The sequence below is a fragment of the Triticum urartu genome, chromosome 1A (genome assembly GCF_056163025.1).
Source record: "Triticum urartu cultivar PI428250 chromosome 1A, HENAU_Tu73, whole genome shotgun sequence".
In the NCBI taxonomy this organism is placed as follows: domain Eukaryota; kingdom Viridiplantae; phylum Streptophyta; class Magnoliopsida; order Poales; family Poaceae; genus Triticum; species Triticum urartu.
The window spans coordinates 45,883,832-45,900,825 of record NC_141873.1 but is presented as its reverse complement, the minus strand read 5'-3'; the positions used below and the strand labels follow the sequence as shown (position 1 = coordinate 45,900,825).

The 16,994-nt window shown below is 43.1% G+C and overlaps 2 protein-coding genes across 2 annotated transcripts; both read right to left on the bottom strand.

Annotated features, from left to right (window-relative positions):
* Window positions 1-4,477: 4,477 nt before the first annotated feature.
* Window positions 4,478-5,122, bottom strand: LOC125550336 (heavy metal-associated isoprenylated plant protein 47). The gene has a single exon (XM_048713344.2). It carries the CDS (start codon window positions 5,031-5,033, stop codon window positions 4,593-4,595), a length of 441 nt encoding a protein of 146 aa, XP_048569301.2. The 5' UTR covers window positions 5,034-5,122; the 3' UTR covers window positions 4,478-4,592.
* Window positions 5,123-9,204: 4,082 nt separating this feature from the next.
* LOC125545403 (uncharacterized) lies at window positions 9,205-13,176 on the bottom strand. The gene is made up of 3 exons (XM_048709329.2): window positions 13,061-13,176; window positions 10,660-12,967; window positions 9,205-10,586 (listed from the first exon to the last, which is right to left on the bottom strand). The coding sequence occupies exon 2, from the start codon at window positions 12,958-12,960 to the stop codon at window positions 10,663-10,665; it is 2,298 nt and encodes a 765-aa protein (XP_048565286.2). The 5' UTR covers window positions 12,961-12,967; window positions 13,061-13,176; the 3' UTR covers window positions 9,205-10,586; window positions 10,660-10,662.
* Between the last annotated feature and the right edge of the window lie 3,818 nt (window positions 13,177-16,994).

Genomic DNA, 16,994 nt, shown 5'->3' with positions numbered 1-16,994 from the left:
TGATGCTGAATTCTATTGTATGAGATGATCATGTTTTGTAACCGAGTTATCGGCAACTGGCAGGAGCCATATGGTAGTCGCTTTATTGTATGCAATGCAATCGCGATGTAATGCTTTACTTTATTACTAAACGGTAGTGATAGTCGTGGAAGCATAAGATTGGCGAGACGACAACGATGCTACGATGGAGATCAAGGTGTCGCGCCGGTGACGATGGTGATCATGACGATGCTTCGGAGATGGAGATCACAAGCACAAGATGATGATGGCCATATCATATCACTTATATTGATTGCATGTGATGTTTATCTTTTTATGCATCTTATCTTGCTTTGATTGACGGTAGCATTATAAGATGATCTCTCACTAGATTATCAAGAAGTGTTCTCCCTGAGTATGCACCGTTGCCAAAGTTTGTCGTGCCCAGACACCACGTGATGATCGGGTGTGATAAGCTCTACGTCCATCTACAACGGGTGCAAGCCAGTTTTGCACACGCAGAATACTCAGGTTAAACTTGACGAGCCTAGCATATGCAGATATGGCCTCGGAACACGGAGACCGAAAGGTCGAGCGTGAATCATATAGTAGATATGATCAACATAAACGATGTTCACCATTGAAAACTACTCCATCTCACGTGATGATCGGTTATGGTTTAGTTGATTTGGATCACGTAATCACTTAGAAGATTAGAGGGATGTCTATCTAAGTGGGAGTTCTTAAGTAATATGATTAATTGAACTTAAATTTATCATGAACTTAGTACCTGATAGTATCTTGCTTGTTTATGTTGATTGTAGATAGATGGCTCGTGCTGTTGTTCCGTTGAATTTTAATGCGTTCCTTGAGAAAGCAAAGTTGAAAGATGATGGTAGCAATTACACGGACTGGGTCCGTAACTTGAGGATTATCCTCATTGCTGCACAGAAGAATTACGTCCTGGAAGCACCGCTGGGTGCCAGGCCTACTGCTGGAGCAACACCAGATGTTATGAACGTCTGGCAGAGCAAAGCTGATGACTACTCGATAGTTCAGTGTGCCATGCTTTACGGCTTAGAATCGGGACTTCAACGACGTTTTGAACGTCATGGAGCATATGAGATGTTCCAGGAGTTGAAGTTAATATTTCAAGCAAATGCCCGAATTGAGAGATATGAAGTCTCCAATAAGTTCTATAGCTGCAAGATGGAGGAGAACAGTTCTGTTAGTGAGCATATACTCAAAATGTCTGGGTATAATAATCACTTGATTCAATTGGGAGTTAATCTTCCGGATGATTGCGTCATTGACAGAATTCTCCAATCACTGCCACCGAGCTACAAGAGCTTCGTGATGAACTATAATATGCAAGGGATGAACAAGACTATTCCCGAGCTCTTCGCAATGCTGAAAGCTGCGGAGGTAGAAATCAAGAAGGAGCATCAAGTGTTGATGGTTAACAAGACCACTAGTTTCAAGAAAAAGGGCAAAGGGAAGAAGAAGGGGAACTTCAAAAAGAACGGCAAGCAAGTTGCTACTCAAGAGAAGAAACCCAAGTCTGGACCTAAGCCTGAAACTGAGTGCTTCTACTACAAGCAGACTGGTCACTGGAAGCGGAACTGCCCCAAGTATTTGGCGGATAAGAAGGATGGCAAGGTGAACAAAGGTATATGTGATATACATGTTATTGATGTGTACCTTACTAGAATACCGGGAATACCGGGAGGGTTACCGGAACCCCCCGGGAGCTATATGGGCCATAGTGGGCCTTAGTGGAAAAGAGAAGGGGCTGCCCTAGATGGGCTGCGCGCCTCCCCCTTCCCCTAGTCCTATTAGGACTAGGAGAGGTGGCCGGCCCCCTCCTCCTCTTTTCCCCCTCCGCGAATCCTATTCCGACTAGGATTGGGGGGGGGGGGAATCCTACTCCCAGAGGGAGTAGGACTCTCCTGCGCCCTCCTCCTTGGCCGGCCAGCCTCCCCCCCTCTACTCCTTTATATACGGAGGCAGGGGGCACCTCTAGACACACAAGTTGATCCACGTGATCTATTCCTTAGCCGTGTGCGGTGCCCCCTGCCACCATATTCCTCGATAATACTGTAGCGGAGTTTAGGCGAAGCCCTGCTGCTGTAGTACATCAAGATCGTCACCACGCCGTCGTGCTGACGGAACTCTTCCCCGACACTTTGCTGGATCGGAGTCCGGGGATCATCATCGAGCTGAACGTGTGCTCGAACTCGGAGGTGCCGTAGTTTCGGTGCTTTATCGGTTGGATCGTGAAGACGTACGAATACTTCCTCTACGTCGTGTCATCGCTTCCGCAGTCGGTCTGCGTTGGGTACGTAGACAACACTCTCCCCCTCGTTGCTATGCATCACATGATCTTGCGTGTGCGTAGGGAAATTTTTGAAATTACTACGAAACCCATCACTTGGTGTATGATTGGTATGAAAAAATTGTCATGTAGTAGATGTGATATGCTTGCTAGTGTTGTCATGGTACTTTCTTGATTTGTATCATACAAATTAATGATAAATATTGACACTAATTTTCTTGTTTATTTGTATAATAGTATTGGACATTAATTTGCTTGATGTATCATCTGAAAGTTGGACTTGGTTGTCGACAAACATCCAGATAAAAAATTTCTCCTAGGAGATGAGACTTGTTGTGTGATTTGTGAGGCATATGTATAGGATATATAAATGTTTATATATGTTTTGTGCTTGTGAGATTTGTCAGGCATATGTGACCAAAAATTGTCACTTGTTGTCAATTTGAACAAAATGTGCTTGCTGGACGTGCATATGGATAACACGGTTGCTTGTTGATTGTTGAAAATGCTTGCTAGATATAATATATGTATGTTGGTCATGGTTACTTGTTGTCACGGGTTGTGCATGTATGTTCACATATATCTGGACTATTAGGTGAGAGTTTGATGATTGCTTGATGTCTAACTATGTAGATGTCAGTTCAGATGTGGGATCTTGAGCCCATCGAAGTTTTTTCCAAGTGTGCAGCTGATCAAGTACAACATGGACATAGGCTAAACAATTACTTCAAATGGATGGTTGCTTTCAAGGTTGGTTGCTTTCAAATGCAGAAAACCAATTTACTAATGGCATGTTCTATTATGTATATAAAAAGTACTAAAGTTGTATTTTATGTGTAGATCCACATGGCAAGTCGAGCTTTCCGCAAAGGACCTCCCTCGGATGTAAAGGATCTTATGATCATGGTTGGGGAAACAAATGAGAAAGCAAGTAAAACCATCAAACCGCTGTTTCTTTTATGCAATGAAGTCAAATGAAGAGAGACTCGGTTTTTTATAAGAGTAGAGATTGTTTAACTATGTATTACCTGGCTTAATTGTTGAATTATTTAAACTATGTATTTGCTTGTTTAATTGTTGAACTATGTGTTTGTGGCGAGAGAGTAGGATTGTATTTCACCACTACCATGTATTTTGCAATCGAAAAGACAGTTTGATGTAATATATAGTCGGTACTATATTGTTATGATGTGTTCAAAGGTATTGTCATATGTCAAATATGCCAAATTCATTGAAACACACTGTATGTACCACTGGCCATGGAAGAAATATTTAAATACCTAATAAATCTATCAAACTTTATTATCTATAATTATTTTGCAACAAAAACAATATTTTTGGGCTAAATTAGAAGCTAAACATATCATTTGAGATAATATACGGCATAATCAGATAAATCATGTCAAATCAGTGTTTAAATAACATCTTCATCATCCAAAGGCATTACAGACTTTCACCGCCAGCTACAGCCTCACCAGCCGTCCTAAAAAAGTTACCAAACATGCTTTTTGGACTTCTCAGCTTCTACCAGCTCCAGCTGCTTCTGCTTCTCGTTCAGCCGCAGCCCAAACAAACAGGGCCTAATACCCCTATTTGACAATCAATTTACCTCCAAATTGACACCCGGTCCAGACCAACAGAGGCCCAAAACACAGCCTCGCGCCTCTCGCGTTCCTCTCCCCCTCGCGTTCGTCTCACCGTACCAGATGCCCGCGTGAGCCCTCGAGCTACGGTTCCCGCCTCCAACCGGCGACTCCAACCTAGCGCCGTCAGATCCGCTGGCGGCAGCCACCCTACTCCGCTCCATCGTCTCTGTGCCCGGTTACCTGTCTTCACCGCGCCCGCCTACCCGTCTCCTATTGGCCCGGCCCAATCTTGACAAAGCAGACAAACGATTTTGTGGACAGGTTCCCAGAATAAGACTCCGGAGAATTGAGAGGTGAAACGAACTGGCCTTGAGGCAGAGTTCTTTTAGGTGCTGATAAAAAAAGCAAACTGATTTCCCTATGTACAACAAAGAATTGGACTCGAAACCGGACTTGTCATGCTAACGGTCCGCTTGTTTGTTTTCATAAACTCTGCTCTTTGAGCTGCGTGTCGCGGGCGTACACAAGGCCTGGAATCGATTTGGAAGCTTAACTAACTGAAAGTCGACACAGTTGCTAGCTGAACCTTAGTAGATACTCCTTCCTCAAGTCCGATACAACCATGAAAACTTGATCGTCCAGTACGACTGGCAAAAGTCAATGTAATATCCTATCAGCATGTGTTGTACAGTCTACATTACCGAACAGGTGCCCGGCTCTGGCCGCGAGCATGGGTACCCGTACGCCTCGACGGCGGCAACAGCAGGGCAGTGCTGCTGCTCGTAGAAGAAGTTGACCGGCGCCGGTTGCGATGGGTAGCAGTAGCCGTACGGGTAGGAGTACCCGGAGTGCGGGTAGTAGTGTTCGACCACGGCGGCCGTGGCCGCCGGCTTCTTCCCGTCCTCCTTCTTGACGTCGCCAACCTGCACCAGCTCCGCGTGGCCGACCTTCCGGCGCAGCGCGCTGGTGAGCTTGACCGAGTCGACGCCGTGGCCGACGACCACCACTTGGTCCTTGCCGTCCCCGGCCAGCGCCACCGAGTCCACTCCCGGCGTGGCCGCCACCAGCGCCAGCGCCTTGGACCGGCACCTGCTGGTCGCCATCTGCACCGCGATCACGATCCTCTGCGTCATTGCCGGCTGCTGCGTCTGTATCTGTTCGTGTGTGGAGGTGGAGCTTGCAGTTGCACTGGGTGAGAAGCAGAGTGCCCTTCGATGCGAGGCTGCCATCCGTGTATATATATAGCGAGAAAGCAGAGTAGCAGCTTCGTTGGAGGTTTCGATAGTGATGAAGACGCGGTGCAGCAAGAAGACTTGTTTTGTTTAGGACTTGGTGGGTCTTGGGGTTTTAGACTGACTGACAGCTTTGTCTCGTTGCCTCGGCCGGAAGCGCAAGGGAACGCGTTGTCAGTTTTGTCCTCCACACTCCTTGTACTCACACTAGACACTACAAACAAGTAAGTAGTCAGCGACGACTATGCATGTGCAGTAGGTTTGGACTTGATGACCAAGCAAGTCTTCCCCTTCAGCTTGCAGGTCTTGACGATTTCCTGCTAAATTTGAAAATTATTGGGTGGCTACAAATTCCTCGGTTATGTCATAGCATGTGCTTAATTATTATGGATGGAATAAGAGGTAGGTAGTGCTCTTGCTAGAGCATCTCTATTATAGGGCACCAAAAATCAGCTGGAGGAAAATTTAGGCCGCATAAAGGTGACTTTACCGATTGTACCTGGCAATGACGTTCATGCTCCCTTGTTGAAGGTGCTTGTCTGTAGTTCGCTTGAATCTTCTCTTCTGGGAGAAAACACATGGTCTGACATGTGTGGTTCGATCTGGTGACGACGATGGAGTTCATACACCTATCTCCTTACTGAAGGTGTCGCCCTGGAGGAACCTTCTCTTCGCCCCGCTGTTGTCAATGGTAACAGTAGTGCTTGATGTTTTGTTGCAGTGGGGTCGTTCGGCTCGCCTTGACCCTTATGTTGTTGTTGTTTTTTCATTTTTCTTCTTGGTTCTGCCCATCCTAGTAAGAACAAATGACACCAACTTGCAACACAGAGCAGACTATCTTACATCTTCAGTTCAGAGGCCCAACCTTTTTCAGCAGAATAATAAGAAGCTAACTCGCAAAATACTTCAGACGATAACAAACTCAACCAATACTCCAGTCGCCGCCTCATCAAAGAAAAAAAAAAGAAGGAAAGCACCAACAGGCAGGCAGTTACAGTCCAACATCCAACATTCATTAGCCAGGACAGGATAAGAGTTTCAACATAATAATTCTACAAGTCAGCAACTTACGCAATTAATTTTTTACAAGCCCACTGCATAGATCAGTTCACCGGTGCGCGCTACGAGTAGTACGAAGAGGGACCACACCAAATGATCTCAGCCGAACAAGCCATTTCTACATCTCGGGCACACAGAACGGAAGAGCCTACGCCCAACAGGCCATCTCTTCACCCCTTGATACCTGCGGAGCAATAATCAATGTCATTTGTCAAACAAGGTTGTACTGTTCCTCATATACGGAATATACGAGCTAGGTAGGTGCCGCTGCATGCTGGAGCATCGCCACCATCGTTGCCCATCGTCTTCCTTCTGCACCCCATTGATCAAGACTAAAATTGACTGTGTAAGTGTTCCACTTATAGCAATTTATATTGCCTTCATTCAAAAGTTAAGATTTGTTTGGATGGAACTGCTCCTTGTTCAGTGATGATTCACTCCAATGATGCCTGCCATGTACAGCAGATTACATTGTGATACGTATGTTTAACTAAAGAGTCAAGAATAGCAGATTCCGTATCAGTTCAGAGGTGATATATAGGGGTTGGCAAATTCCTAAAGTCAAGAATAGGCCTTTGTTGTTCAAGTCCGTTGATAAGGTTGACGACTAAGTTCCAATTTGCAATAGCAATGAGAGTCGGGAAAGATTTCTGCTCCAAATTTGAAAGGCTCCTCTAATTGAACTAAAACCACGACACTTATTTTGGAATGGAGTGAGTAGAAAATATAAGAGATATGCCTCTGCCGTCTCAGCGTTTCGAAGGGAGACTCCAAGCTTGTTGGAATAACTCTCTGATGCCTGGGTGGTCAACCCAAAAGTTCTCGAGGTGAAAGACCTTTGATTTAGGTACTTTGGTCTGAATGGAGAGAGCATAAGGGATGTATTTGAGGTGAATCTTGGAAGAGGTTTAACAAAGGTATTAGGGAAGACCATAGTCAAGGCAGCCAAGGTAAAAACAAAAACTATGTGTTCAGATTTATTATTCTCTTATGAAAAAATGTAAACATAAAACCGTAACGTAGTATAGTAAACAGTTCTCACTTTGGATTTAAAAATCTGATATGTAAATTTTAGTTACAAACTGAGGGTGAAAAACCATAATGGGAATATTATAAGTTCGATACTATCTCGAAACTGTATTTGCAAGATTTAGCTTTAATGTTTTGCATGTTTTCAATCTCAAATACTCCCTCCGTTCCCTGATATAAGACCTTGTAGCTTTTTCTTGATACGTATGTATCTAGGCACATTTTAGTATGTATGTTCACTCATTTTAGTATGTATGTAGTCAATATTTTGAAATAGCTAAAAGGTCTTATATTAACGAACAGAGGGGGTAATTAGTGAGGACGAGCGAAAATAAACTATAGAGTTATTGAAACAACCAGATATATCAAGTAAGATTATTAAAAAATTGCAACCGAGCACTCGGCATTACAACAATCCCAGTGAACAGCAATGTGAAATGGCAATTTATATAGGCCCGAGTTTAAAAAACAATTCATTGTGCTACTATGAAATGGCAATGTGAAACGTTCTCATCGATTTGTAGCCACAAAAGTAGCAAATGCAATGTTGCAACCCACAGAAATTATCAATGAAGCAAAAGAAAGGGAAATATTTCATTGTGCTACTATTTAAAGATAAGCTTACTTACTCTATTAATACATCACAATAGCATATCCATCTGACCAATCATCTTATGTATTGTGCAAAAGTTTAGCTCCATCATGTCCACCACCAATGCCCGTGCCTACAAGGGGGCATTCCAACCATTATGTATCCCATCTTGAGAAGCATCTGCAAGTAGGTACGAGGGGAAATCGACGAGATATTTGGATAAGCACACATATATAATTTGAGGAAAACAACTCAGGTTTAATATATCATGACGATGAGTAGATAAACATACAGCCATCTACTATCAAATAAAGAGAATATTCTCAAAAAAGAATATACTCACTAGTGTCCTAAAAATGAAGAATATGCGCACTCAGACTATTAGCTGACCTGACCTGAAGGGGTAAGTTACCTAAAATTATGCTTAAGCTCACTCCATCCCATATCGGATAAAATAAAATATAGATAAAATATAGCCATGCTAATAAACTCTAGCAATAAAAAGGATCATGACTATTCATATGTTCAAATACATTTAACCAGCAAAGATGAAATAAACTCAAATTGTTATTTTTCTACCTTGCCAGTGGCAGAACAAATGTTTTCCAAGTATCAAGCCAAGTCATTATTGTGGATTTAAGATTAGTAAGACCAGTGATAACAATATTGAATGAATGAAAGCTTCATAATGTGCCAACTGATCTACCTATTTGACATCTCACTTGGTTCAAGCTATGTTTTTTTTCATGTGATTGTCTCAATTTCCAAACGCACTGTAGCTATGCATTAATACTAACATTATACAATTCTTGAATATGCCAATAGGCAACCAACAATAAAATTTAGTTTGATTATTGTACAAAAAACGGTTTGTCTTTTTGTTATTGTTTCATTCTAGGATGACAACAGAGCAAACAGATAATGAATTTCACACCTCTGATTCAAATCATATAATTCCATAATAGAGTATGAGAATAACAAAGAAAAACTTTGCTACATTTTATCTAATTTTTTGACAAAGGAGGTGCACAACCAGTTTCAACCAAGGGAACTAAAAATCACGATAGAGTAAAATCACCTCTCTAAAAAGGCGGAACTGGCTACCTACCACTAAAAGTTGTATTTTCAAATAATAACCATTACATAGAACACCACCACACAAACATCCAAAAAGAAACGCTAGAACAACATTGCTATATGTTGAGAAAAGATCATCAAGTAGCAAATGAAACAATTCATATGGCACCTAAAATTATTAGCTTAGCGCGAAAGGATGTGAAAATGGCATTCAATCAACCAATTACAAATAATATCTAGATTTTGTTACGCCCACAATGTAAAGGCAATATCTAGATTTTGTTACACCCACAATGTAAAGGCATACCTGCAGCATAGGCACTTTCGAATGGATAATAGCGAGCCCACATGTGTATTTGGGACACTTTCTTGAACTGCAGTGACTCAAGCTGGAGTGTGAAGTTGTGGATAGGTGTCCATAGGAAAACCACATTATTGTATTTAGCAAGCCCTAGTATAATTGGGAATGGGGACTCGTTATCTTCCTCTTCTGAGCTCTCCTCCTCTTCTGAGCTCTCTTCCTCTTCTGGATGCAGGGAAAATAGCTTGTCCAGTTCAACGGTTCTTCCCAGCACCGATGACGCAACACCATCAGAACTCTCCTCCTCTCCTGAGTTCTCTTCCTCTTCTAGATCCAGGGGAAGTAGCTTGTCCAGTTCAACAGTTCTTCCCAGCACCCATGATGCAAGTGCAACACCATCAGAATCGGTCTCCATCTTCCATAACTGGTGGCGCTGAATTTTAACAGAAAGAGAATACCAAGGCCACCGCCCTCTGCCCGCATAAGCTGGAATTTGCCCTGTTTTTCCTTGGCAATATCGACTGGCACCGGTTTCACAGCTAGGATCTGCATCTCCAAATCAAACTCAAGCATGCCATCCAATCTGCCAGTCGATCTGTCCACGAACAACCAGTAAAGGGAATGCCCAACTAGCACACTCAGACTAAAGCCCATATTGGTGGGAAGTTTGGATGAATATGGTGTTGAGATGCGATCACCCCAAGCGCCAGTCTCCGACGAGTAAACGCGGGCGATGACCTGCCTATGCTGAAGCTCGTCTGTCTCTGCGCTTACCAAGACGACTTGGAAGTGTTGGATGTCTCCGGCGGCGCGATACACCGCCCCACCGATAAAGGTCTTCTTCTCATCGAACCCTGGGGGAACGGCTAGGCGGTGCTGGGCGACGTTGAAGGGGTCGCAGTCCCACACCAGGAGCTGGTTCCCTGTTCCGTGGAAGTGGAGTAGGAGGCCAACGGCGGAGCCAGGAAATACACACAAGGGGGGCCGAACATTGACCACAACTCCAAAATTTAATAAGGTGTATGGAATTTATAAGAATATATAGAAATTCATACTGAGATAGCAAAATATGTAAGTATATAACCAACCAAGTGTTCATAACATAGGCATATCTCTATACATCAATAGGTTGGAAGCAAAATGTACAATTAGACGTTGATGAACTAACAGTTATCACTCGAAGTCCATGCGACGGTCCGTTGTATTGAATTCATCAATAATTGCATCAGTTGAGAATCCTACCGCAATCTCTTTCTCGATGTAGATCAACAAGCAATCTCTTAGAAACATGTCTCCCATTTTATTTCGGAGTCTTGTTTTAACAACTTTCATTGCCGAAAATGCACGTTCTGTTGTTGCGGTTGAGACAGGCAAAGTGAGAACAAGTCGAATTAACCTGCAAATAAAATTAATTAACACTTGATGTAATGGTCAAAGCAAATAATACAAGAGAGGAAATATTGTATGACCTGTCAATCAAATAATAATCCACTGATTTTTCCTGTTTTTGCAAGTTGTTGACAAAGATCTCCTACACTTGACAGATTCTGAAACCTTGGATTTGTAGGTACATCAAGCTCATAATGTTGTAGTTGACATCTCAAATTGTTTCTTTCCTGTTCTGAAAAGTCAGCGGGGTAGTATTTTGAGGCGAGAGAACATACATCATCAATGTTCAATGAACTAAATGAGTCCTTGGGATTCAAAGAATTGCAGAGGATGAGAATCTCTGTTGCTTGTTCACTGAACCTGCAGTTTAGTTCATGTAGTTGTTGGTCAACTGCAACTGTAAAAATATCATACCGATAGTGATGCTCGGCTGTACTGAGATCATCTGCACGAGACCGAATGAAATCAACATAGTTGTCAGTCATATTTGGAGCAGTAATTCCATGTTTCTGGCAAAACAAATTCACATCACTAATCAACTTAGCCCAGCCATCATCTCTTAGCTGCTGTACCAATTTCTTTGTAGTGGAAACATCATCCATGGCATTCAAAATATCTTGGGATTTCTGCTGTAGTTTCTTGCATAACATATCTGTTATTCCCATCAACTCTTTCATGACATGCAGAATAAATACGAAGTCAAATGACATCATCAACCTAACAGCACCGGCAGCCTTAGCTCGTGCAGAAGGTGAAGAACCTGACCCACTAGTAGTAGCAATATTTTTTAGTACCAAAAATGTAGGACCGTAAAGCTTCAAGAGGCTACAAACCGAACCATAGTGAGAACTCCATCTAGTGTCACAAGGCCGCCGCAAAGTTCTGGCCTGGTTTGCTCCACTTCCTGTTTCAAGCTCACTGAGCTCAATGAGATGCTCCATTGCAGCCACTTGATTAGCATGCAGCTCATCATTTCTCTTGCTAGAAGACACAATAGTATTGACAACAAGAGCAAGATGATCAAAAAAATTATGGACTTCGGTTACTTCTTTAGATGCACCAACAAGAGCTAATTGCAATCGATGAGCAAAACAATGAACATAGTATGTGTATGGACACTCTTCCATAAACTTGGCATGTAGACCGTTCCACTCTCCACGCATGTTGCTAGCACCATCATATCCTTGTCCCCGAATATTTTGAACATCCAAATCATGTTGGGACAAAACAAAATCTATTTCTTCTTTTAAAGTTGCTGAAGATGTATCTTTAACATGAACAAGATCAAAAAAACATTCTCGATTGAAACCTTGTTTATCAACAAAACGGAGAACAATGGCCATTTGCTCTCTTTTAGATTCATCTCTTGATTCATCAATAAGCAGGCAAAACTTGGCATCGCCAATTTCATTGCGGATTGAACTTTGCACATCACAAGCCATAATATGCATGATTTCTTTTTGAATTGTTGGTGAAGTATACTTTGCATTTCCTGGAGCATTGCCTAGTACAACAGCACCAACCTCCTCATCATAAGAAGCTATCAGTTTTACCATTTCAAGAAAATTACCTTGATTCTTTGAGCCCACACTTTCATCATGTCCTCGGAAAGGGCAGGCTTGAAATGCTAGCCACCGCAATGTATCAATTGTTGCCCTAAGCCTCAGCCTGTTTGCTCTTATATCTTCTGTTGTTTGTCTCTCCATTAGCTGTTCAATATGGCATTGTTGATTCTCCAAATTGTCATAACATTTGGCCGCATAGTTGTGAGCAGAGTTACAACTATTTCCCATATGAGTTAAGAAAGCACAATTCTTTCCGTTGTTAACCTTTCTCCAATTCTTGAACCCTTCCACAGTGAACACATCTGATCCAACTTTCCCAAGTGGCTTCTTAGAAAACAGAAAACATGGAAAGCAAAAGACTGCATTTTCTGTAGGTGAGTATTCTAACCAAGGAAATGCCTTGAACCAATGATATTGAAACCTGCGTGGGTGGCTTTCTGGACCAGTAGGAGGGTATATTTCCTTTTTAAAGTGATATGCTCCACACTTCACATACGCTTTTCTTGCTTTCTCTTGGTCATTGACAGGAAGATCCCAAAGTTGGCAACGCAGCCCTGGGTCTCTTTCCACTACCAGAACACCACTACCATCATTGACCCTATTAATTCTAAGTGGAGCCTCTTCTTCTTCCTCCTCCTCAACAGGTTGCTCCTCCTCCCCTCCATCATCTTCTTTTTCTTCTTCCTCCTCCTCTCCCCCTCCCCCTCCCTCTGCTTCTTCCAAATCAGGACAAGCAACATCTGAAACCAATGCCTCATCAAGTCTAATTTTCTTCTTATAGAAAGAATCCATAGTCTTCATTTTATTTTTAGCCATGAGTATCCTACAGAGATTAATCACGGTTCTAATAAAAAACCAGATCCACAAATAGATAATACAAATAAGAAGAACAAAGTGACAGATTGTGACCTTTTACCTGGATGAGTGCTTCCTGATGTGCTCCAAACGCAGAAAGAGAGAATTAAGGAGCGGTTTTTGGGGAATTTCCTCCTCTTTCCGCCTTGGTCTTGGAAGAACAGAGAAGGAGAGACAGCGAGACGCTTCAGGAATGAGAAAGAAAAGAATGGGATGGCTCGTGTGTGTGGCTGGGAGTGAGAACAAAAGTCAACAAAGCAAGGCACTTTCAGTGGGATCTTCTGTGCACAATACTAGCACTCTATTTTGTCAAAATGCACTTTTGGAGAGAGGCATACAGCAGACCACATGGTTCTCTACATAAATAAGCATAGGTATTAAAAAAATCCTGCATGTTGGGGGGAGCCGTGGCCCCTGCTGGTCCCCCCTAGCTCCGCCGTTGTAGGAGGCCATGGCGGGATCCAAAATGCATGAAGCTGCCGTCGGTGTCAAGGCGCATGGAGAAGTGGCCATCCGGGACACGATTGGGGGGATCCATTGTAGGTTCGAAACGGAAGCCCTCGAAGAAACCAAGGAGAGGAGGGTTGTGGCGGTGGTGGAGGCGGAAGCGGCGAGAGAAGCCGGGGTCGGAGACGAGGCCGAGCCAGCGCTTGGAGACGAGGGAGGCGCGAGGGAGGGAGGGAGGGCGGATCTGGCGGGAGGCGGAGGAGTATCTCGGAGAGCAGGTTGTCGTCCTCCAGCGGCGGCACTAGCGGGGGCGGCGGCGGCGGCGGCTCATCTCGTCACAGCTGATGCCGGAGGTTTTTTCTTAGTGGTGAACAAACTGTATTCCTCAAGGTACAGCATCAGGGATAAACAGCAAGTCCGGCTTAGATAATAGCCATACATGACGACCGAAATTTAAAGATACAGCAGCATTGGCAAGGTCATGTGCTTCATAATTGTGATCCCTCTTCTCATGTGTAATATGGGCTTCAACAAACTCCCGCTATTTCGGCCCAGATATCTTCCCTGAAGATTCTTGACAGTAGCTAAGCAATCAGTAGCGAGCTGAACTTTTTGCAGGTATAGATCACTGGCCAAAGCAAGACCTTCCGCACAAGCCATGGTCTCTAGAGATTCAGGGTCAATTTGGCCCCTGATAATCATAGCAGAGGAACCCATATAAACGCCTGTGTCATTGGGAAATACTCAATGGTTCCTGGGTACATATGTACCCTATATGGGGATTTATTTTTAATAGTTAAACAAAAAATCAAAATAGTTAAGAAACTATTTTTAGAATAAAGTTGACTTACTTGCGCACTAGTATACACACTTTCAGAAAAAAAGAAAACTATGTTGACTTCACAGCGAAAAAGATAAAATTTATTTGCTACTATAGGTCACTATTCACGCTATTTTGACCAGAAATTTTTCTTTTTTTGAAAAGAAGTCAAAGAGGAATTTTATATTTTTGTCACTTTTCTCACTAGTACAATAGAAGGTCAAGTTTTTATCAAAAATATTTTTAGAAATTTTGACTTTTTGTTGAATTACTAAATTTTTGTTGCATATAGGGTACATATGTACCCAGGAACCAAAAGTTCCCCTCCCTGTGTCACTCCGCTCCTCTATCTTCATGCCTTGAAACAGCCACGTCCACCTTGTGGGCCATATGGTGGGCTCATGCCGGAGGTGGTGGAGTGGAAACAGCAGCCCAGGATGTGGGCTTGTGGAGTGACACTCGTTTCTTTGTCGATCCGCCGGGAGAGACAAGGGACGGCCCACGAGAGCTCAAATAAATGAAAGCCCACTACACACAACCAGACCGCATAAACGAAGATTTCTTTTCCCTAAAAAAACGAAGATTTTTTGCCTTTTGGTTGATTTTCAGAAGCTAACCGTATGTGCACAGAACCAACAAAAATAGTAGTAAAAGATTTTCATCAGTTTCAAAAAAAGAAAAACTCATACAAGATTCAACGGTCAGCCAACAAGATTTAGGCCACCCGAGAACGGCATGGCCACGACAAAACAAAGTCCACACATCAAAACAAGAAAATTTAGCCGCCACTAACGTGATCGTCATCACCCCCACCCCATCACGGCCTAGCGACCCTAACTTCACGACAAACGAACACATATGTGCTTTATGTAGTGGTTGGCCTTCCTATTTTCATGCCCTCTTTAGTCGAAGAGCCAAGTATGCATAGAAATCAAACAAACTTGCATGAAGGACAGTTTTCTTCTCCGCCCAGCCGTGAATGTAACGAGTCATGCAGACCAGACCATGGTTGTTGCGCCACATGCTAGGTATAGATAATTTCAGATAAAAATTGAACTTCAAAAAAGGAATTATTTTGATTCAACTATCTCTTTCTCAACTCAATAACTTGAAGTATTAATCTTGTATTTAGAATACCAAGAAAGCACATCAAATCATAATATATATCAATACCCTCTCTTTTTTTGAATTTTCTTATTATCCTTTCATTTCCTTTTTATAATATAAAGAAGATCTAGAATATATTCAGATGTGTGTGTATATTTATCTAATTCTAGATTTATAGATAATGTAATCCTTCTCAAAACGGTGCTACCACGTCTCCGACTCCCCCATGATGCAATGAAAACAGATGACATGAACCCCTGGACACGTTATGGATCCCACTACCAAGCTCTTGGCGCGACCTAAGTGTCACATGCTACCATTTTATTTCCACACAAGCCAACATGCCTTAACCCAAGTTAGATATATATCGTTTGAACTTTGCCATGTAACCTTGATTCCTAGACTAGATCTAGAAAAATTGGATCGTCGATGTCCTCACCCTACCTGCTCAACCAATTAGGCTAGAACATGGGGGGTAGGGTTCCAAATTCGTGTCAACATGGCTCATGATACCATGATGTTGTAGTGCATGGGCTAAAGTACCCTGATTTGTCCCGGTGTTCACAAATTGGAGGTGTCTACGAATAGGATCGCGAAAAAATGAGGGAAAATCACAAGAGAAACACTCAAGAATAAGTCCAATCACACATCCACTAGACAATCAAACACACAAGATCTACAAGGTACATGAACAATCAAAGGAAAAAAATACAAGATAGAGTTCATCCCAAATTCAAAGAAGATGAGGTCTTGATGATCTAGATAGATCCTTCCCTATAAGGGGTCTTAAATCCCTAAGTGTCTTCTTCAATGAAGGTCTTGAACTCCAACGGAGTGTCCCTCTCTCAAGAGGAATCCCACAAGGGGAGGTACATGAGGTAAGCTCCTATGTCTAGATATATTCTTAGCTATCCTACAAATGAGGTGGAGGAGGAGTATATATAGGTCCAAGACATGAAGGGGTAAGTAGGGGCATAGTAGGGACTACATGGGCAAAGCCCAACAGTTGCACGCAGGAGGCCCCGTGCGCACGAGGTATCCAGAGACCTAGGGACTTAGCCCGTGCACACGGGGTCCAAAGGCCCATGCGCACGGGGTATCCAGAGGCTCGCAGCATGTCGCCTTCTCGTGGACACCCGTCAATGCTGGTGGAACTTGGCCTTATTCCCAATGGTTCCTTCTCCGCTGCCAAGCTTCCCTTTTGGATGGTGTTGTTATTCTCTTGAGCTTGGACTCCTCCTCAATGAATGTGTAGCTCCACTCACACCTATGTATGCACACGAGAGAGGGGTCAAGTAGCATACCATCCTCAAAGGGCACAAGTGAACACGTGTAAAGGAGATGATTCACATTTATGTATGTGAAGTAGATGTAGCACGTGTCCCTTGCTAAACGGACTCTTGACATGGTGATGCCCGTAGGATGCTCCGCAGCAGCTAGGCCACAACAACGAGCATCTCGAGAACAAAAACAGACATCACAGAGAAGAACCGGGTACTCGACTTTGCGGCTGGGTTGCTGCCCCAAGAAGGGGAACCCAATCCCCTACCACCCAAGATTGGTGATGTCGAACCCCGTTGGGGCAGAAAGCCACACACCACGCAAGAAAACACCACCAAAG